Source organism: Phocoena phocoena, chromosome 11, assembly GCF_963924675.1.
Source record: "Phocoena phocoena chromosome 11, mPhoPho1.1, whole genome shotgun sequence".
NCBI classification, from domain to species: Eukaryota; Metazoa; Chordata; class Mammalia; order Artiodactyla; family Phocoenidae; genus Phocoena; species Phocoena phocoena.
In genome coordinates this window covers 20,639,872-20,662,564 of record NC_089229.1, presented here as the reverse complement: position 1 = coordinate 20,662,564, position 22,693 = coordinate 20,639,872, and the positions used below count along the sequence as shown (strand labels likewise).

At 40.6% G+C, this 22,693-nt stretch overlaps 1 protein-coding gene across 1 annotated transcript in view; it reads left to right on the top strand.

The window, feature by feature from the left end:
• ANO4 (anoctamin 4) overlaps positions 1 to 22,693 on the top strand; it is a 354,975-nt gene that overhangs the window by 222,719 nt on the left and 109,563 nt on the right. The window contains exon 8 of the mRNA XM_065888413.1: positions 18,516 to 18,622. Coding sequence (XP_065744485.1) covers positions 18,516 to 18,622 — 107 coding nt within the window. The remainder of the gene's footprint in view (positions 1 to 18,515; positions 18,623 to 22,693) is intronic.

The following is a 22,693-nucleotide window of genomic DNA, read 5'->3' as shown; positions in this document are numbered from 1 at the left end:
GCCGGATTCCTCCCTTTCCTCAGCTCCTTAACCAGGCACCCTCGGCAGGGAATTCCATGCACTGCCCCACGTGGCAGCATTGCTTCCTTGCTCAAGAGCTTTCAAAGATTCCCTACGTCCTTTGAGATCAAGTTCAAACTCCTTCGCATGGCACCTAAAGCAGCTTCCCCAGCTTCTCCCCTCCCACCTAGCCTGCCGGGCTGGACAGGCTGGATGATCCTACGACATGGCGGCGGGGGTTACCCGAATGCCTCGTGACCGATGCTCCCTCTTCCTGAGGTGGGCTCTCATTCTGCTCATTGCCCGGTGAAAGCCTTTTCTTCCCCCAGGAGCTAGTCCAGATACCGCTGTCTTTACAAGACCTCTTATGTCTCATGCAGATGGCATTAGAATTCTGGGCCCATTAGCCTTTGTAAATGTTGTGATGATGGCACTGATTATATACAATTATTTGTTTCCATCCATGTCTGTGTGTGGCACAAAGCTCAATGCAGCAGCCAAAAGTAATTAGAAGGCAGCTCCAGCCTTTACTTGAGTTTCTCAGAGGACACGAAGAGAAGCCAAGTACGTGGTCCTCAGAAACTACTACTCCTTCTCCTTCCTTCATACCATCCTGTACTCAGGTGTTGCCCTTTTTCTCCCCCGACAAACCCATTCCTCCTTCACCCCAGCCTGCACAGTTTTTCTTTCCTCTTCCTTAATTGTTCCTCTCCTCCTCACAAGCCTCACTGCTCTCTCCCATCACTTTCTTCTGAGGACTGACATAGCTTCTCCACCGGGGGGAAAAAAAAAATCCATCCTTTTCAGGAGAGGGTAAATTAGACCGTAAATTACAGGATTGTCTTTGTTGGGTTAGAGACTGTGCCAGTCAGATTATGCTACATTCTGCTGCAGTAACAAACAACCTTCAAATCTCAGTGTCTGGCTTATTTCTTGCTCACCTAACACATTAGCTGTGGGCCAACTGAGGCTCTTCTTCACAGGTCTCCTTTCTTATGAGATCTTGCCTGAAGAAGCGACCTGTGCCTAAGGCACGCATTCTCTCAGAGACTCTCTTTTTAATTGAAGTAGATTTGATTTACAATGTTATGTTAATTTCTGCTGTACAGCAAAGTGACTCAGTTATACATACATATACATTCTTTTTTATATTCTCTTCCATTATGGTTTTTCTCAGGATATTGAATATAGTTATCCATACCATATAGTAGGACTTTGTTGTTTATCCATTCTACAATATATATATAATAGTTTGCATCTACTAATCCCAAACTCCCAGCCCATCCCTCCCCCCCCACTTGGCAACCACAAGTCTGTTCTCCATGTTTGTGAGTCTGTTTCTGTTTTGTAGATAGGTTCATTTGTGTCATGTTTTAGATTCCACGTATAAGTGATATCGTATGGAATTTGTCTTGCTCTTTCTGACTTAGCTTCACTTGGTAGGTAAGGCATGCATTCTCATGGCAGAAAAAAAAAGTAATTGTCGAGCCACACGGTGGCGCTTAAAATTTCTGCGCATATTTCATCTGCCAAACAAGTCTCACAGCCAAGCGTGGTAATAGGGAGAGGAATTATACTTCTCCCCAGGGAAGGGGGCTGTAGGCCCTTGATAATGGGTAGGGATATATAATCCTCACAAAGAGCAACCTTTTTTTCCAATTAGGAAAAATAATGCAATTTACCTAGGAATAATAATAATAATGCAATTTACCTAGGAATAATAATAATAATGCAATTTACCTAGGAATAATAATAATAATGCAATTTACCTAGGAATAATAATAATAATGCAATTTACCTAGGAATAACCCACGTTAGTATTTTTTTTTGTCCCATCCCATTTATATAACACAGTAGTCTGTGAGCTCTTTCAGGGCTCAGATGATGTCTTATGCTGTTTTGTTTTGTTTTTGTTTTGTTTTAGAAACCTTTTAGTTTTTCAGGAGAGGAAGTTTCCATGAAAGTTAGCAAAGATTCGGGCAGAAGAGAGAGAAACTCTGTGGGACAGAAATCAGACATGGGATTGGAAGTTTTCAGAATTCAACTTCATAGACCATCTTTTTTTTTTCTCTTTTTTTTAAATTGAAGTATAGTTGATGTACAGTATTATATTTCATGTGTGCAGAATAGTGATCCAGTATTTTGCAGATTATACTTCATTAAAAGTTATTCCAAGATGATGGCTGTAATTCCCAGTGCTATCCAGTGGTACATCCTTGTTGTTTATCGATTTTATGCCTAGTATACCATGGTGGTATTTCTTTCAGATTAACAAACAGGACAGGTAGATGTCTGCTTATGTGGTATGTGATTTCTAAGAGAAGGAGTCAGCCTCTTCCCCTGACCTGTTTCTTTGTCTACCGTCCTGTATCACTTAGGCTCCATTCAGGAAAACTGAAACTCAGCAGTTATTTTAACAGAGGTTAAGGCGGGGCATTGATTAGGTAGATATCAGAGAACTAACATATCACCCAGGGAGCACTGAGGCCACACAGAAAATAACTTCAGGAAGTGAAGCAGCTACTGCTCCAAGGGCCAGAGGAACAGAAGGAAGAGGGTGAGGTTTTCGGAACCTTTAGAAGCTCAGAGGAGGCGCCCTGGAGCTGAGCCCTATACTTCTGAGGAGATGTTGCCCTGGCTAGTACCTCTGGGGTATGGGACAATGCAGTGAGTCTAGTTTGGGGTATTTTTTAAAAGATGAAAACTGGAACCATTTGCCACGATGAGGTTGAAGAATCACTGCTGGGGTGACATCGACAAGGAGAACAGGCAAACAGGAAAGACCGAGTCCCCTTGCCTCCATTTTTTTCCCCTTCCAGTGCCCCCTACTGGCAGAACATATCAGAGAGCCAGATGCGAAGTAGAATTGTCATTGGCAGGGACCCTGCTCCAGCACATACAGAATATAAAAGAGGGAAGCTAAGAGATAACTTAGTAAGCAGTACACTCCCTAATCCCTGGAATTTTACAGTATGAACTTTAATCCTTTGGCTAAAGTCATCCACATTTAAAATAAAAAATGTCCCTGGGAAAAGTGAAATTTTTTTTTTGCGGTGCTGGCCTCTCACTGTTGTGGCCTCTCCCGTTGCGGAGCACAGGCTCCGGACGCGCAGGCTCAGCGGCCATGGCTCACAGGCCCAGCCGCTCCGCGGCGCGCAGGATCTTCCCGGACCGGGGCATGAACCCGCGTCCCCTGCATCGGCAGGCAGACTCTCAACCGCTGCGCCACCAGGGAAGCCCGGAAAAGTGAAATTTTTAATGTTATTTTTCCTTTATATCCCATTATGAATAAGTTTATCAGATCTTTTCTAGAGAGTTAAAAACAAGGGGAGGAAGGAAGAGCGCTAGAGGGGGGTACTGTTGCTGTAGCAGGAATAGATAGAGGTTGCCACTAAGATGGTAGAGGGGGGAAAAATGGTCAAAAAAGAAAAAAAAAGGGATTAAGGAAGGTAGATTTTTACCAAATTCCAAATTTTGTAGATGCTTGACGTAATTTCTAGGTCTTTGCTGATCACAACAACCAAAATAAACTGCAGGAAAGTAGACAGATTTGTCCCTTTGGTCAGCACTCGGACCTACTCAGCTCCAGTAAGGGAATATAAAAACAAGACCCATGACCAAGACCAGACTAAGACAATAGCCATGGATGAGTCACTGAATGATTAATTTACACAGTGACAATTACTTAGGTAATTCAGGAGAAACCTTACTATTGACTGAATGACAGCACCCTAATTAGTAGAAAGCTAAGGCCTGGGTTATCCTAAATTGGATTTTTCTGGTCTGAGGATTAATTAGGAAATCACTTATGTTTCCAAACTTGGTGTACAGATTTTTTTAAAAAATGATTTCCTCTTCATTCTGGCTCCCTTGAGTGGCAGATAAAAGTGATCTCTGGGGCTTCCCTGGTGGCACAGTGGTTGAGAGTCCGCCTGCCGATGCAGGGGACGCGGGTTCGTGCCCCGGTCCACTGGGGCTTCCCTGGTGGCACAGTGGTTGAGAGTCCGCCTGCCGATGCAGGGGACGCGGGTTCGTGCCCCGGTCCGGGAGGATCCTACGTGCCTCGGAGCGGCTGGGCCCGTGAGCCATGGCCGCTGAGCCTGCGTGTCTGGAGCCTGTGCTCCGCAGCGGGAGAGGCCACAACAGTGAGAGGCCCGCATACCAAAAAAAAAAAAAGAAAAGTGATCTCTAATAAATTTAAATATTGCAGTGCTTTCATGTTTCCATTCTGAATATCCATTTCAATTCAGTCAGCGTCAAGAACCATTTCTCTGACAGGCACTGTGTAGGGCTGTACAAAGATGAATGAATCACAGTTTTTATCCTTAAGGGTTAACGGTTGAGCCCACAGAGGCTCTGGAGTTTTGGGGTCCTGGACCCCAATCCCAGCTCTGCAACTCACAAGCGGTATGATTCTGAGCTTCAATTCCTTTACTCATAAATTGGGAATAATAATAATACCCATGTAATATTGTAAAAAGTAGCAACACAGTATTTAAGTACATATGATAAATGTTCAGTAAATTTGTTGTTGTTAATAATATATGTACCTGATATATAAATAGATAATTTCGATATATGTGAACGTTCTCACTAAAGATGGAGATACTTTAGGATTGGCCTGAATTGTTACTAATTCCAGGATATCACTTTTCTCTCTCTTCTTCTTCCCTCCATCCTTTGCTCCTCCTGCCACCTCCTCTTCCTCCAGAATTATCCGGATAACTGTCCATCTCCCTAGTTCGCTTGGTTCTGTGTATACCTAGCCAACATCAGAGATACTGTTTGGCCTACAATTTCTTAACAATAGGCCAAGTGAATGCATATTCTCGTGTTAGGTGACTGACATTTTAAAAATATTTGATTCAAGCAATGATTCTCCAACCTTTTTTTACCATGACACACGGGAATGGTTACTTATGCAACACACTCCTTTGTGCTTTACTGTTCCTCTAAACAGTACATTGGTTTTAAAAAATAATTAGAATGGATTTGAGGTACCTTTATAATAACATCAGTTTACTCCCATATATTCCATTCCCAAGTTTAGGCACTTTAACTGTTACTAGTGTCAAATTAATTGTGACACACCTCACCACTAATCATGTCCTGATGTGACACGTGGATGAGACTCCCAAGTTTGTCTGTTGCTTCTTTCTTAAAACCTGTCCAAATGAACATACCAGAAATTCCACTCTTAGATATGTTCTTCTTTGAGAAACACTTGCTCATGTGCATTTTGCAGCATTGTTTATAATAATGAAACATTAGAAATAGCCTACATATCCACCAGCAGGAAAGTGAACCCACAAACTGTAGTGTCCTCATACAACAGACTTCTAAGCAGCAGGAAATATGATTGGACTAGAGCTCCTTTTGTCAACATGAATGAAGCTCACATGGTTGCACAAGGAAAGTAAGTTGCAGAAGAATGAGTAGAGCATGATACCATTTCTGTAAAGTTTTTAAACATACAATCTAATGCTGTATTTTTAGGAATACAGCATTTTTGTGTATCTGAAAATATTTCATTAAAATAAAGACTTTTTAATACTTGACTTCAAAATAGGAGGTACTTATTTATCAGGGCGTGTTAGAACTTTGAGGATCAGTAATCTTTATAAACAGTGTCAAAGAGAGCTAATAATATCATGAACCTACCATTTATGAGCACAGTGTGTACATGAGTACACTGCAGGCAACGCCTCCTGATCTTCAAACCTCTCTCTGAAGTGGGTTTTATTGTTGACCCATTTGAAAGATCAGGATACTGAGGCTTAGAGAAGTTACTTTTTAATAAAAATTCAAATAGTTAGTACTTGGCAGAACCAAGACTCTAACCCAGGTTTGTTTTACTTTGAACCAGTAAAGTAGCTGCTATTATAAGAGCTCTTGGGTTCATAAAAAGTATTCTATGTATCCATGAGGCAGTTTCTTCCTTCTGAATTGTGAGAAAATAAATTTTTATTGTTTAACCTACCCAATCCATTGCACTTTGTTATGGCAGCTGTAGCAAACAAATACACGTAGTTGTTATACTTCATTTGTAATGATAGTTTGACTAGGTATAGAAATCCTTTTCCCTTAGAATTTTTAAAGTCTTGATCCTTTGATTCTAAAACTCAATATTGCCGCTGAGAACTTTAAAAACATTCCAGTTCCTAATTCCCTCTATGTAACTTGTTTTCTCCTCTATGGAAGCTTGTATGATCATTTCTTTGTCCCCCGTGTTCTGAAATATCATAGTTATGTATCTTGATGTGGCTCTGTGGTCATCTATTGTACTGGTCCCTTTCAACTTGACTGCTCTTATCTTTCAGTTCACAGAAATTTTCTTGAATAATTCTTGAATTTTGTGGATGAGTTGTTCTTCTCCTTCTAGAATTCTTATTTTTCAGATATTGGACTTCCTGAGCTGAGACTCTCACATCCTTATCTTTCCTCTCCATTTGTTATGTATACCTTTTTGCCCTGGGAGATTTCTACAACTTATTTTCAAATTCTTCTATTGAGCTTTAATTTCTGCTCTCATTTTGTTTTAGTTTCAAAGGACTATTTTATTCTCATAAGGTTCTAGCTTCTTAAGATCATATTTTGAGCTTTTTTCACAATTGCATTATCTTCTTAACTCTCTGAACATAATGATTTTTTAAATTGAGGTATAATTGACATGTAACACAGTGGTTTCAGGTGTACAGTATAATGATTATTTGTATATACTGCAAAAGGATCACCACAATAAGTCTAGTTAACATCCGTCACCATACATAGTTACCAGTTTTTTTTCTTGTGATAACTTTTAAGATTTACCCTTGGCAACTTTCAAATATGCAATACAGTATTATTAACTAAAGACATCATGCTGTACATTACTTCCCCATAACTTATTTATTTTATAGGTGCAAGTTTGTACCCTTTGATCCCCTTCACCAACTTTGTCCACCCCCCACCCTCAGTAACCACCAGTTTGTTCATTTGTTCTCCGAATCTAGGAGCTTGTTTTCTTTTTTAGATTCCACATATAAGCAAGATCATAGGTTATTGGTCTATCTTCCTCTGACTTACTTCACTTAGCATAATGCCCTCGGTGTTCATCCATGTCATTACATGGCAAGATTTCCTTCTTTTTTATGTCTGAGTTATATATATGTACAACACCACATTTTCTTTATTATTCATTTATTGATGGACACAGGTTGCTTCCATATCTTGGCTATTATAAATAATACTGTAATAAATATGGGGGCACATATATCTTTTCAAGTTAGTATTTTCATTTCCTTCAGATAAATACCCAGAAGTGGAATTGCTGCATCATATGGTATATGGTAGTTCTATTTTTAATTTTTTGAGGAACGTCTGTGCTGTTTTCAATAGTGGCTGTACCAGTTTAAAATCCCACCAGCAGTGCAAAAGGACTCCCTTTTTTCCACATCCTCACCAACACTTGTTTCTTGTCTTTTTGATAATAGCCATTCTGATAGGTTTGAGATGGTATCTCATTGTGGTTTTGATTTTATTTTCTCTGATGATTAGTGATGTTGAGCATCTTTTCATGTTGGCCATCTGTATGTCTTCTTTAGAAAAATGTCTATTCAGATCCTCTGCCCATTTTTTTATATCAGATTGTTTTTTTTTGCTATTGAGTTGTATGAGTTCTTTATATATTTCAGATATTAACCCCTTATCAGGTATATGATTTACAAATATTTTCTCCCATTTCATAGGTTTCCTTTTCATTTTGTTGATGGCTTCCTTCTCTGTGCAGAAGCTTTTTAGTTTGATGTAGTACCGCTTGTTTAGTTTTGTTTTTGTTGCCTTTGCTTTTGGTGTCAAATCCAAATAAATCATCACCAAAACCAATGTCAGGGAGCTTACTGCTTATATTTTCTTCTAGGAGTTTTATGGTCTCAGGTCTTACATTCAAGTTTTTAATCCATTTTGAGTTAATTTTTATGTATAGTGTAAGATAGTGGTCCAGTTTCATACTTTTGCATGTGACTCTCCAGTTTTCCCAACACCATTTATGAAAGAGGCTGTCCTTTCCCCCATTGTATGTTGTTGGCTCCTTTGCCATAAATTAATTGACCATATGTGTGTGGGTTTATTTCTGGGCTCTCAGTTCTGTCCCGTTGATCTTTGTGTCCGCTTTTATGCCAGTACCATATTGTTTTGATTACTGCAGCTTTGTAATATAGTTTGAAATCAAGGCATGTGATACCTCCAGCTTTGTTTTTTCTCAAGATTGCTTTGGCTATTCAGGGTCTTTTGTAATTCCATACAAATTTTAAGATTTTTTTTTCTATCTCTGTGAAAAATGCCTTTGGAATTTTGAGAGGGACTACATTGAATCTATAGATTGCTTTAGGTAGTATGGACATTTTAACAATATTAATTTTTCCAGCTTATGAGCATGGAATATCTTTCCATTTGTGTCTTTTTCAATTTCTTTCATCAATGTCTTACAGTTTTCAGTGTACAGGTCTTTCACGTCCTTGGTTAAATATATTTCTAGGTATTTTATTCTCTTTGATGCAATTGTAAATGAGATTTTAAAATTTCTCTTTCTGAGAGTTCATTATTAGTGTATAGAAATGCAACAAATTTTTGTATGTTGATTTTTTATCCTATAACTTTACTGCATTTGTTAGTTTTACAGTTTTTTAGTGGAGAATTTAAGGTTTTCTATAAATAATATCATGTCATCTGCACATAGTGACAGTTTTACTTCTTCTTTTCCAATTTAAATGTGTTTTATTTCTTTTTCTTGCCTAATTGCTCTGCCTAGGACTTCTAATACTATGGAGTTTGAGGGGAAAGGAGGGGGTTGTCTTTTTTCCTCCCATTTTTATTGAGATGTAATTGACATACAACACTGTATAAGGTTAAGGTGTACAGCATAATGATTTGACTTACATACATCATGACGTGATTATCACAATATGTTTAGTGAACATCCAATAGTATGTGAATAAAAGTTACAACAGTTGGCCTCTTGTCTTGTTCCTGATATTAGAAGAAAAACTTTCAGCTTTTCATCATTGAGTGTGATGTCAGTTGTGGGCTTGTCATATATGGCCTATTCATAATGATTTTTTAAATATTTCATCACTCTACATAGCCTAATTTCCTCTAACGTATTTCTTTCTGATTGTTTTTGTCTCTTTGCATTTTTCTCTATCTTTTATGTTAATAGATTTCTTCGGATATGTAGTAATCTTTGGCTGGCTGTCCATATTTAAGAACAGGAAATGCAAAACTTGAGAAGAAGTTTAGAGTATAAGGTGGGGCCTGTCAACTGTGGGCTTTGTGGCTGGGTAGTTTTATTTTGGAGTCTCTGATGTCACTTTAGATTTTTCATCTTAGGCTGGTCGGATTCCCCAGAGAGGTCTCTGCCAGTCTTCTGCCTGAAAAGTCAAGGCCTGGCTGCCAGTGTTATAGAGCCTAAATGGATGAAGATAGCTGGGAGTCTCAGTTTCCAGGATGCAAATATTCACTTGATCCTCCAGAGTTCACTATGGTACCCCTACTCCTAACCATGCCTGATGTCTCAGTTCGGAGACTATATTACCCTATCAAAACAAACAAACAAACAAACAAAACTCCAGTACTCTGTTAGAGTACAAGTGAGGATCTGGGGATCTGACTTCTTCCTAAACAGCTTTCAGCCAGTACTTATTTTAGCATCCCCTTCAGCCCACTTCTAGAGGTCACTGGTGCCCCAGTTCTACGATTTTATGAGATTTTGTAGCATAAATATAATTTGTCTTGGTTCTCCCCAGAGCTGATTTAGTATTCAGCTTTTTCTGGTCTCCTAACTCTGTTACCACTTGTCGGTCTACTTTTCTCATTCCAACATTTTCTTGCTATTTTCTTCTGCTATCCCTGTCCCTTGAGTGTTACACGTTTATTTAAACACAAATACACACACATTGCTATTATTTTCATGGGGTTTTGAGAGAGAGAAAAATTGAATACAGGTGTTTAACTTTCCATCCTTACCTGAAAGTCTCAAGAGCAAGTATTTCTTAATTTGTATTTAACATTCAAATAGAAAAGGTGAGATTGTGAAGTACAATTAAAAATGACCATTGGAATAAAAATGCCTCACATTCCAGTAGCTTATCGCCTAAAAAGAGGCCTGAAAATTTTTACCAGTCAGTGGACTCTGAATATTATATATTTAGTTCGATAATCATCTCATCCTTTTCCTCATAACAAGTATACGTAAGAAGTTAGGGGAATTCCCTGGTGGTCCAGTAGTTAGGACTCCGTGATCTCACTGCCAAGGGCCCAGGTTCAATCCCTGTTCGGGGAACTAAAATTCCACAAGCTGTGTGGTACAGCCAAATGAAAAAATTATTGCACTGCAGTTGCCTAAAGCCCCCAAAACTACCAAAATAGGTCTTAAAAAAATTAATTGGTTGCTTTGTTCCTACTTAGATTTTCACTAATTTGAGGACGTAATTTAAGTGACAGTTAACAGTATCACCTTTGCTTCTCTTTGTTAAAAAAGAAAAGGGAGGTCTCTATTTAAAAGTCTAATGAAGAAAGTTTCCTGAAATATTTATCTTTAAGGCATTAACCTTCACTGTTCTTTTTGTATTATGAAATGGTACAGTTTCAACCATCACGAGAGACTGGTCTGTTGGTCATCTACTGCTATGTAACAGTAAAAGTTACTGGCTTAAAACAGCACACGTTTTATTTGCTCATGGTTCTTTTGTTTAAGCAGTTTGTGCTGGAATCAGCTGGTCGGTTCTTCCACTGGTTTCAGCTGGAGTCAACACGTGGTTGCAGTCGTCTCTTTGCTCAGCCAGGCTGGACAGTCTGAAATTCTCTCCCTTACATGTCTGGTGGGTGGTGCCAGCTTGTAGCTGGGCTTCTCTCTCTACATGGTCATTTATCTTCAGAGAGGCTAGCTCAGGCTTCCGTATGTTGACAGTCTTGGGCCAGTGTTCCAAGTGGACGGGAGTGGGTGCTCAGAGCTTGGGCCTCAGCTCAGAACTCAACAAAAATCACTTCTTCCACATTCTGTTGATGAAAGCCAGTCATAAGACATACTCAGATTCAAGAGGTGAAGAGATAGACTCTATCTCTTGATGGAAGAAGCAAGAAATTCACATCACAACGGGGTGTGTATATAGGAATGGGAGGAATTGTGACCGTTTTTTGCATTCCACCACAGTCTCCCGTCTGGCATGTATTTTATTCACATTTCTCCCACAGAGAAAATATGCTTATTTCCATTTCAGGATCCCCAAAGTTCTCATCCCAATATGACATTAGGCTCAAAGTCCAGGATCTTTTGTTCCACCATCAGGTTCAATTGGGGATGAGAATCCTTGGAAGCAGCTCTTCAGGTATAGGATGGGCTCAGGTAATTACAATAGATGCTTCCGTTCAAAATGGAGAGCAACAGAAGCAGAGCAGTTCTGAAATCCAGTGGGGCACGTGCTTCAAGCCCCTGTACTCTAGGGCCAAGAAACATGCCTTGATTAATAATCTGTTTCTTTCTTTGCCATATGCCTTAGATTTTAAAATTTATAGAAGTCAATAATGTGGCTAAGAATCTAAAATACGTATACAGCACCATCTATATAGGTAGTTAAATGCTTCTTGAGAAAGTTTCCACTTGAAGTTTTAAAACATGGAGATTTTCATATCTTGGAGGATACTTGTTTATTTTATCAATTTCAGAAATGTCATAAGGTAGGTATTAAGCCAAATTTTTAAAAGCCTCTTCATTCCCTTTATTTCCCCCAAAGTAGTAACATATACGAAGAAAGCATAATTATAAAATAAAACTGATTTTCAGAATCTTTAAGTTAGAGAAAAATGTATCTGTGATATAATCTGACAATCTCTGCAACGTTCAGTGGGTCTCTAGGTATGGAAAACACATGGTCTGATTTTTCACTCGGGCCCTAGAATAAGGAACAAGGCAGTCCAAGCCCTGCCTGCATTCTGCAGGAGAAGGGGGGCAGACAGTGAACATGTAGATACAGCTCTCCCCACCCCTGCCCCAATTAAAAAAAAATTCAAAATAAAACTTAAGAAGAAAATAAAACAAGGTAACAGAACAGAGAGGGAGTAACTGGTGAAGCAGGAGAGTGACAGTCCTAGCTAGGATGGTAAGGACGTGACATTTAAGTTGAGACCAAAAAGTGATGCAAAAATCTAGGAACAGCATGGGCAAAAGCCCTAGGCAATAACAAGCTGGATTCTTTTTCCAAGGACAGAAAAAAGGGCAAGGTTGCCGGTTTACAGCGACCAAGGGGAAAAAGAAAGGAGATGAAGTCATTGGTGTAAGCAAGAACCAGACCATGTATGAGCATTTAGACCATGGAAAGGTGTTTGGGCTTTATTCAAAAATCGGTGGGATGTCATTGAAGAGCTTTAAGCAGAAGAGGGATAAGATTTTATTTATGTTTTGAAAGATCATTGCCTCATAGATTCATAGAGGATGAACTAAAGGGAGAAAGAGTGAAATTAGAATAGTCAGGCGGCTACTGCGGTAGTCCTGGAAACAGCGTTGAAGCAAGAAGTGTGAGAAAGGATCAGATTCAGGGTAACATTTGGGAAGAGGAACCCAAAGAACTTGATTGGATATCAGATATGAGAGACAGAGGATCAAAGATAATTTCAAGTTTGTGACTTGAGAACTTGGGTGCATAGTAGTGCCATTTTTTAAGATGGAAAAGACCAGGGAGAAAGCAGGTTTTTCTTTTACAAAGGTGCAGATCAAAAGTTCTGTCTGGGACGTGTTCGGTTTGAGTTGTCTCTTAAACTACAAATGTGATCTCAAATAGACGACTGGACACTATATCCAACTGCCTACCAACTAGGTTTAGTGATCTATCTCAGTAATTTATCGTCTCTCTTTGTGACTGCCTAACCCTGTCCTTGGGCAGTTAAGGCATTATGACCCTTATTTTCCTGACAGATTACTGTGTCTCAGAGAGACTCAGTGACCTCCCCCAAACCACACAGCTAAAGGAGAAGAACAGGACTTGAATTCAGGTCTTCAGGCAACCTGTACATGGACCTGGAGGGCACGCTCATCCCTCGCCCAGTTTCCTGCTCCAGTTTCTGTAGTCAAAGGGGGATGCAAGATAAGGACCCCATCGTTAGGCTCGGCCTGCTTACTCAAAGTGTCGTCCACAGTCCAGGCACTTGTTTATCTGCACTGTCAGTATCAGTTAGCTCCCAGCCACGTGTGGCTTGTTTAAATTTTAATCAGTTTAAATTAAAGTAAAAATTCACTTTCTCAGTTACACGAGCCACAGTTCAGATGCTTAATAGATACATATGACCAGTGGCTACCATATTGGATAGCACAGATATAGAACATTTCCATTATCTTAGAAATTTTTATCCAACAGTACTGGCCTCTAGCCAATTCAAACTAAAGTAATTGTGAAGACAGTGTAGTCTTATCCTCATAGCTGTGGCCTAAGAGGAAAGTTCAGGAAAAAGAAATGAGTTGTTATCTGCTTTACAAGTGGCACGCTTCGTAAGCTGAGTTTATACCCGGCTCTAACAAGCACCTTTCCCCAGTTCACACCCTTGAATGTTGGCGTGTTTCTCATTTTATCAAATAGGAATATATAAGAAAGGAGCTGGGTTCTTTCCACGTTTGCAGTCCCCTAATTAAAATACATGCATACCTAACATCCACGTCCCTTCCCACCCTCCACCCACCTCCATGTATAACACCCTCAACACACAGTGCTTTGCACAGAGCAAACAGAATGCTTGACTGATAAACAAGCAGCATATTGTGATACTCTACCACACTGCCGTGGACAGCTGACCACAGGAGAACATATCAGTAAAGAGCAAATAACCACAGCCCCAGGAGGTCTGGAGTTGAACCTCAGTTTCACAGCATTTTCCTTTTCTATTTCATCCCTCCTCGAGTAAAGGAGGTCGGAGCCTTCCCAAGTAAAAACCAAGAGCTGTCCTCCTCCAGGGAAGGCAGGAGGGTAGAGGTCCTGGAGGGGGTCAGCGGGAGCTTCAGGCTCAGGTCTGTCCATTACTTAGTGAGCAGGGCCTTCCTCATAGGGCAAGATGGAAGCATTCAGAAAGCCCCCTTCACACACATGCACACAGGCAGACCTTCCAGCAGTTCCTTTTACAAAAGAATGGGAAGATTTGGAGCAAGGCATTTGGGTTTTTTTTAATTATTATTATTATTTATTTATTTATTTTTGGCTGTGTTGGGTCTTTGTTGCTGCAGGTGGGCTTTCTCTAGTTGCGGTGAGTGGGGGCTACTGTTTGTTGTGGTGCGCAGGCTTCTCATTGCGGTGGCTTCTCTTGTTGCGGAGCACGGGCTCTAGGTGCGCGGGCTTCAGTAGTTGTGGCATGCGGGCTCAGTAGCTGTGGCTCGTGGGCTCGAAAGCGCAGGCTCAGTAGTTGTGGCGCACAGGCTTAGTTGCTCCGCGGCATGTGGGATCTTCCCGGACCGGGGCACGAACCCGTGTCCCCTGCTTCGGCAGGCGGATTCTCAACCACTGTGCCACTGGAGAAGCCCGGCATTTGGTTTTTTAACCCTTTCTCAACACCTGCTGGTTGTACGACTTTGGTCATGTTACAGAATTCCTCCAAGGGGTAGGATAAGGAGATAGATGTTTAGAGCCTTAATCATATAGTTGATCCTCCACCAATTCAGCAGTTTATTCCCTTCCTCACCACTGAGGGTGAAAGTAAGAACAACCTAGAACAGAAATTGCATTTTCCCTTAAAATTTTCTTTTTTCTAATATTTCAGGGTTTTTTTTTTATAGGTAGTACTTACTTATGATAAAAACGTCTTAAGTGTGTACAGTGAAGTTTTCTTCCTACCTTCCCAGTCACCTAGTTCTTCCCATAGGGCAACCAGTCTTTCCAGATGTTTATATATCCTTCCATAGTCATTCTAAGCATGCACCGGCAGACATACATGTCAACGCATATATCTATGTACTCCTTTACATGTATATGTTTTCCTCTTGGACACAAATAGCTGTATGGCTGTTTTGAACCTTATTTTTGCGCTGTAGTATCTTGGAGATTTTTTATATCTACACTGAGCATCCTTAATCTCTTTACAGCTGCAGTGTTCCATTGTAGAGTTGTACCATTATTTGTTTATCCCCTCCTCTGCTGATGAATTATTTAGGTCATTTCCAGAGGTTTGCTGTTATAACCCATGCCACAGTGAACATTCTTGTACGTCTGTCACTTTGCACATGGGTGAGCATACTTGTAGAATAAATTTCCAGAGAGGAATTGCTAGATCAGAGGAGATGTGATGAGGCTATTTGAATAATTTTGATAGACCTGGTCAAGATGCCCTCATACAATTTGTACTTGTTTGCTGCCCAGCAGCTATGTGTGAAAGCAGAGCTGAGTTTCTAAGCCTGGGTGGAACCCTCATACCTCAGAGACTGAGTACCAAGTCTTACATTTCCCCAAACAGCTCCACTTACATGGTGTTTGTGTGTGATTTCATTTGAAGAGGGTTGTTTTGTAAGTGGCGAAGAAAAGCTCGAGAACCGTGATGTAGGAAGTCATCACTGTTCTTTCTCTTAGCCCTCCAGTTTGAAGGAGTGACAGAGAAAATGAGATTGCTCCACACCCTACAAGAAGATCCTTAGACAAGTAACGTGGAGAGAATAGTTCATATGGTAGCTGGAAAGATGGAGTGGGTAGAAAGGTTTCCAGGAAGCAGAAATAGAGGCCAAGGTATAATGAGATGACAGTTAGTCTCATAGGCCCCCACGTTAGCTGGGGTTCTCCAGAAGATCTCATTTGTTCTCACTTGAGCCAACTTTAAGGGCTTATCATATGCCAAACCCCGTACCAGTACTGGAAATAGAGACGCACATGGTCGGTCCCTGCTCTGAAGAAGCTCTTACAGAGAAGACAGTCATGTAGGCAGACAAGTTCTATATGATGTCATAGAAACAACAGCAATGGTGATAGCTAACTCTGCGAGCTGATTGAATGCCAGACTCGGGCTCAGCAGTGTCCCTCACCTCACCGAATTCTGCAGAAACCCTATGAAAAGGATTACAGTGCTATCCCATTTCACAGATGAGGAAACCAAGACCCAGGGGAGTTGAGGGACGGTCCCAACACCACACAGTAAGTGGCAAGGCTGGGGTTCAGACTGAGGTCTGTCTCACTTCAAAGTCTTAAGGGAACGTGGGCGTGATGCTGAAGCTAAAGTTTCATCTCTCTCCTTCATGAGATGGTTTTTCTGCTCCCTTCTCTTTTCGTAGCACCACATTACTCTTCAGGGTGTGTGTGGGGGAGTCAGGGAAGACCCCCGGAGGGAGATGTGACCTGAGCTGAGGCTCTAAGGATAAGTAGAAACAAGGAGAGCATTCCCAGCAGAGCAACTCTTGGGCTGATCCCCAGGAGAACTAACGTCCAGGAGTCAGAAGTTTCTGCCCCAGGGAGGCAAGTGAGTGGCGTGGATAAGATGACAGCCTCTGGAGCCAGACTGCCTGAGTTCAGATCCTGGCTCTGATCCTTACTGAGTGACTTGGGTGTATCACTTAACCTCTCTGGTTCTTCACCTGTAACGTGGGGCTATACAGTACTGACCTCCCGGCTTATTATAAGCGTGGAATGAGTTACCATATCTGGAGCTTAGAATAGTGCCTGGAAGCACATGCTCTATATATTTGTTCCCACTGTAGAATCTCCAGGATCCACGTACAACCTAGATGTAAAGAAGAGGAAAACAAAATTGTGAAGTTCACCTGTGGTGCTTATTATAGAGAACTGTTACATGAGCTCCCAAAATGTAATGGGGTGCTATCAGAAACAGAAGGAAGCGGAAAACCATTTAATGGAGGAGGGACATGCGCTTTTAGCCCAGAATTGTCTTGTCAAGCACGGTCATGCTCATCAGCTTTCAGTTATCTGAAACTGTGAGTCAAAAATGGGCTTTTTTATTTGTTGTCTACTTCTTTATGCCATCTTTATAGGTATTAAAGTCTAGTGGTCTGTCTCAAATAAGGTGAAAAAGCAGAGGAGGATAAAATAAAAGGAACTGCATTTGATGTAACTCTTAGTTTTCCCCTCTTCCTCTTTGATGCCATAAAATGTTTTCAGAAAACCCTAGAGAAGATGTAAGATAAATGCTGCAGCTTTCTCATTTACCCACACAGCATTTATCTCTCCTCCACCAAGCCAAATTACTTTTTTTCTGAGAACAGTATTCTATAACAGAATACAAGAGAAGTAGAAATGAGAGGAAAGTCCTCCTCCAAGAAATCGGTCCGTGTGATTTACAGTTTGTCTTCACATTCTCTGGCCTTTTTCTCCTTTACCCCAAACTCACATTGCCAGTTCTATTCCCAAGCCAAACCCCATGCTTGGGCCACCCTTTCTCCAGGCCAGTTTTATCTCCGAATGATTTGAGCAACACCTAAGAATTCATCTTCTTGGGAAAAGAAGTTTTAATAGAGAGAGAGGAGAGAGTACTGAACTCTTTGGGTGGCAGAAGTGCAGTTGGAGGGGTGGCGAGACTTGCTGAGGAAGGTGACTTCTGAGTTGGATTTTGAGGGCAATGGCTGCTACCATTGATAAGCCTTGCATGGTGTCCAATTCATGCAAAGTACCAAATAAAAGTTTGCTGAGTTAATAAACTTTATAATATACGAAGCAATTATACTTTCCCAGTATCTCTAATATTCTACCATTTAACACGTCCTTGGGAGGGGAAGACCTGGCCACTTCATTACTGCGTTGTATGGTCTGGAAGCTCTATCTGTTACCTGGAAAACCTCTCAGTAGGGTAGGAACACCTACTGGGAACTCAGTGTTGTCAGGTGTGTGTGCGTGTGTGTGTGTGTGTGTGTGTGTGTGTGTGTGTGTGTGTGTGTATAAGTCCTGTGAGAAACTGCAGAGGCTGGGTGGGCCCTTGGCTGAGACAGCAGCAATCTTAAGTACATGCTCTAGAAGAGAGGGGGACCCCTTCCAGGAGAGGAGGGACATGGGAACGGAGCGGGAGAGAGGCAATTTCTAGACACGCGCCTCTGACCTCACCCCTGAGCCAGGCCAGAGCTCATTACCTAACTCTTGTGTCTATCACCCAAACCAGTTTCAGATATTAAAATTCCTGAAAATGACATGGGAGGGGATGAGGTAGACGACAAAAGGAGATAAAAACAAAATGAATTTTTAGTTGAATTTATCTAACGACCTTACTGAGAAAAAAAACAAACAAACATATGAGACTTAGCCTTGGTATTAGTTGAAAGTTACTTAATTTCATTTAGCTCCAGCTCTTTCCTGACATAACGATGTGAATGTTCTCAGGAGGCTGAGAACCAAGCTGCTGAGAGTGTGAGCCTCTTGCCTCTGGTGTGACCTCTGGGTTCTCTCATGCTGTTCCAGACGTACCCTCTCTGGGACAGATGGGAGACACCTCTGTCTAAGTCACACCAAATTGTATCAAAGATTAGATCCCTTGCCTCCAATTAATCCTCAATTTGTGCTTTCAATATGTGTGTGCAGCTTCATCATACACAACAAAGACACTTTCTTCAACAATGCCACGAGAAGTAGAATTGTACATCATATTTTACAAAGAATAAAGTATGAAGAAGGAAAAAACAAAATCGGTAAGTAGTATATTAGTATAACAAGTTACATTTGATTTGGGGGATTACAGACTCTACCCTTTGGTTTTATTAAGTTGATATCAATTCTAGAAATGCTCATCATTCATAAAGCCTCTAACTGCATACTCCCCTGATGGATAACTCAGAAGTGTAAAATCTTAATAGAATCCTTAGATCGCTTTTTAAAAAATAACATGGCATCTCATTTATCTAAGGTCATGGAGAAGTGCTCTCAATTCAACAAATATGTAAGGAGCGCCCATTATGTGCCAGGTACTGGGTGAGGTGTTGGGGAGACGGGCACCGTTCTCTCCCGGAGCATATGTTCAAGGAGTTAAAAACAGACAATAAATAAGTAAACACAATACATAACATGAAGAAATCGAAATGGATGATGTTTCAGAGATAGACGGCTCAGGGGTGGGGGTGAGTTCAAGCTGAGATGGATGGAGTGGTCAGGGCAAGCTTTTCTGAGACGCTGAATTTGCACTGAAACCTGAATGACAAGAGGGAGCCAGTGTGGGAAGTTGGAAGAGCAGGTGTTCCAGGCACAGGGAGCAGCAAAGGGCAGAGAAGAGCCGTCACACATAAGTACATCCTCCAGATAATCACCTCCCCCAGTAAATAACCTCCACACATTATATTTGGGGCATTTGTACGAGAGTCTTTCCATAATATATTACCAAATATCCTTCCTTATTAAACAGATTACTATATATCAGGAGGATTTGGGTGGCTTTGTTTTTGGGTATCTCTGTCCCAGTGAGATTTTTATCAATACTTTGAAGAATGACCTATATCATTCAGGGTCTAATCAGAACACAAAAGCCACACAGAATTTGAACAGGGAAAGTTAATATAAATAACTAACTGTGACAGAGGTTTGGAGTTAATGGAGGATTGGCTAGTAAAGGGTAAGAAGACCTCTAAAGAATAGAAAAGGAGCAGATATTAGGAGCAGCCACCACCCCTACAGAGACTCCCCACAACAAAGCTGAGATGCAGACCTTGTTGGAAAGGGTGCAGCTGTGGTTCACTAGATGGCAGAAAAGTTTGCTGGGGGTTCTGTGCCAGTAGGACTCTCTGCGAATCTGCCACCTCAAGTACTGGGAGAAGCTGCCTGGAGGGGTTCCAAGGAAGCCATTCACTGGGAAGTGTTGCACCAGCGTTATTACTCTGTGAAGCTGTTCAGGGGGACACCCTCCCTTAAGGAGGTGCCAGGGCTGCTGGCCACCAGGCACTGCAGGTGCTGGATTCCACAGAAGCTATGAGCTGCAGAAGCCTGAGAGGAGCATGCTAGTACCAAGAGGACAAACTCCTTCCTCCCCCATTGTCCCTCCAGTGCCTTCTGCTGACAAAGCTTAGCATTGTACCACCTGGCAAAGGAGGAGTATTTACAAGGTCCAGCTCCATTATTGCAAAGCAGGCAATGAACCTGTATTTGGAGCTAAGGGGCAATAAGTTGATAACTGGCACATAGCCTCACCAGTCTTCTCATCAGGCTTTCAGGTGGGGTGGAGGCTGGAAGGATGCATTATGTTAGTCATTGGAGTCGGATCCTCCTAGATCTCGGTGATCTGGAAATCTCAGCCACATCCAAAAGATGGCATTTAATAGTTTGTAAATGTAGGGTGCTGCGCTCAAACTCGGCGAAACAGCTACCCTGATTCCGTGTGGGAGAAATGTTGCTCAACACATCATGAAGAGGGATAGACTTGGGAGGTTTAGTTGAATGCAAGTGTGAGTCACTAGTATGCCAAAGCTGCAAAACACTACTTTGATCCCAAGCTGCATAAATTAAAATACTATAGGGAGAAACAGATACCTAGTCCAGATCTGAATACACCTGGAATCATATGTTCAGTGAGAGTCAATGTAGGTGGGTATGGTGAAGTTGAACCTGACTTAGGGCTTTCTTGACTTGGATGAGGTTGTAGGTTAGCACGTTCTCATATTCTCTGCAGCAGTCATCCATCCTTGGGGACACATCCCCCCCACACACACCCAGTAATGTCCTCCATGGCCATTCTAGCTCCAAGGATTTCCTCTTCTGAATTCCAATGGCAATTAATTTTGCAGTGTCTATTTGACGATCATGTACAACTCTTCTTTCATTACGTTGAATTATTTACTTTCAATGACATTATGAAAGTTCTACCAACTAAAGAGAACCACTGTTGACATTTTTGTGTACCAGATAACTTAAGTATCACATTAATTACTCTTTTCATCTTTATACCCCATTTGTCCACGTGATTTTTTTTTTAACAAACTTAGGATGTGCTATACATACTTTTATCATACTTTTCTTGGTTAACATCGTATCAGGAACGTGCTAGAAAACAAGTGAGTGGAAGTGAGATGATTATGGCAGTAGCTATTCTGGATTATTTCGTAACATGCAAATAATTTTTAAAAACAGTCCCTTCGCTAATATTGGTAGTATAATACCAGCACACCTCACAACTCATTATGACATACTAGGGTATTGAGAACCTGCAACTAAAAACTGCTGATCTAGATAATAAGCTCCTCAATTGTAAATAAGTTGCCTTGTTCACCTTTGTATCATCATTGCCTAGCACGGTATCTGGCATATAGGAGGAGTACTTGTTGAACTGAATTGAAAATCTTTTAAACATGATCAATGTCTAACCATCAGCATTCGTACACAATCAAAGACTGTGTACAGTGAGGCCAGATAGCAATTGTTGTGCTTAACTTTTGCATCCCAAAATGTGGGCTATTTTTTACAACTAGTCAAGCTGGAGACAGAAAAGGGGCAAAGACAATAATTTTTAAATGTTTTGAAAAAACATGAGAAGTGTAGTATTGTTACTAGTAAGAAATGATCGTTGTTTCTCTCATTTGATGAAAGAAAGAGAATTCTCTTCAAGAACCCCAGTGCTTTGAAAATCAGTAATGACGAACTGAAAAAATATCTGGTTAGAAATAACCGATCTCAGAATAAATTACTAACCCAAGATCAGACATTATGCTGAAAAATATGGAGTAGAACTATAAATGCTCCGTTGACCCAATGTTTCATTATCATCTTTGGTTTCATAAATAAAAGAAACAACATGTTAGAAGAAAATTTCATTTATTGATGGAATCAATGTTTATCCTGTGTTATTTTCTGCCTGAAACTCTTTCTGAAAGTGGCATCTTGCATGAGCCAACATTGATTAGAGACAATACAAAAATACTGTCTGTAAACATGACTTATAAGGGTATTTCAGTGGAGCAAAAATTACCACTATGTAAGTTTTTCAATTTCACTCTGAGTTTATTACAACTCTGAAAATCAAACCTAGTGAAATCCATTTTCAAAATAGAGCAATTAATAGATCAACAAAGATTTATTTAACAATATAAGTGCATAAAATAAATCTTGAGATGAAGTCATATTTTCAAAACTGGTGCTCAAAGGGGAAGTTACTAAGGTGATAGATTTTAAATATTAACTACTTTCTTACTTTTCAGGTCTGTGATAAATTATCATAAATTTACAAAGGTCATCATGAGAAGTCTCTTATTAGGTCCCCGTGAATCTTATTGTTTCTGTTATTCCGGGATATTTGAAAGTTATTGATGATATATGTAGAATTCTTGATAGAGGCTCCAGAAAATCAAAGCTTTCTACATAATCATTTATTCATTCATTACAAAGGTATTTATTGAGGGCCTCCTGTGTGCTAGACAAAATACAAAGCCCTATGGATATTTGTATTTCAGATGCTTTTCTTAGACATTTAGTGTTAATGTCAAAGCATCTTAAAATACATTTACATGTTACCATGATTAAAAATACCTAAACATGAATTGACCCTCCATCAATAAAAAGTGAATCCGTGCATGTTCCATTTTCCAGTTAGGCTAAGCCTCTGGACTCTCATCAGGATCTAAAGCATGGAGAGTCCTCATCTCTAAGCCACTGAGAGACACCCTTCCAGTCGTCTTCTCTGAAGTACATTTTAGGAAGTAGTATTATTCTTGATCTGAAAGAAACTTTAAAGATCAAAACATTACACTTCCACTTCTGGCCAAGATGGAGTAACAGGCACAGGA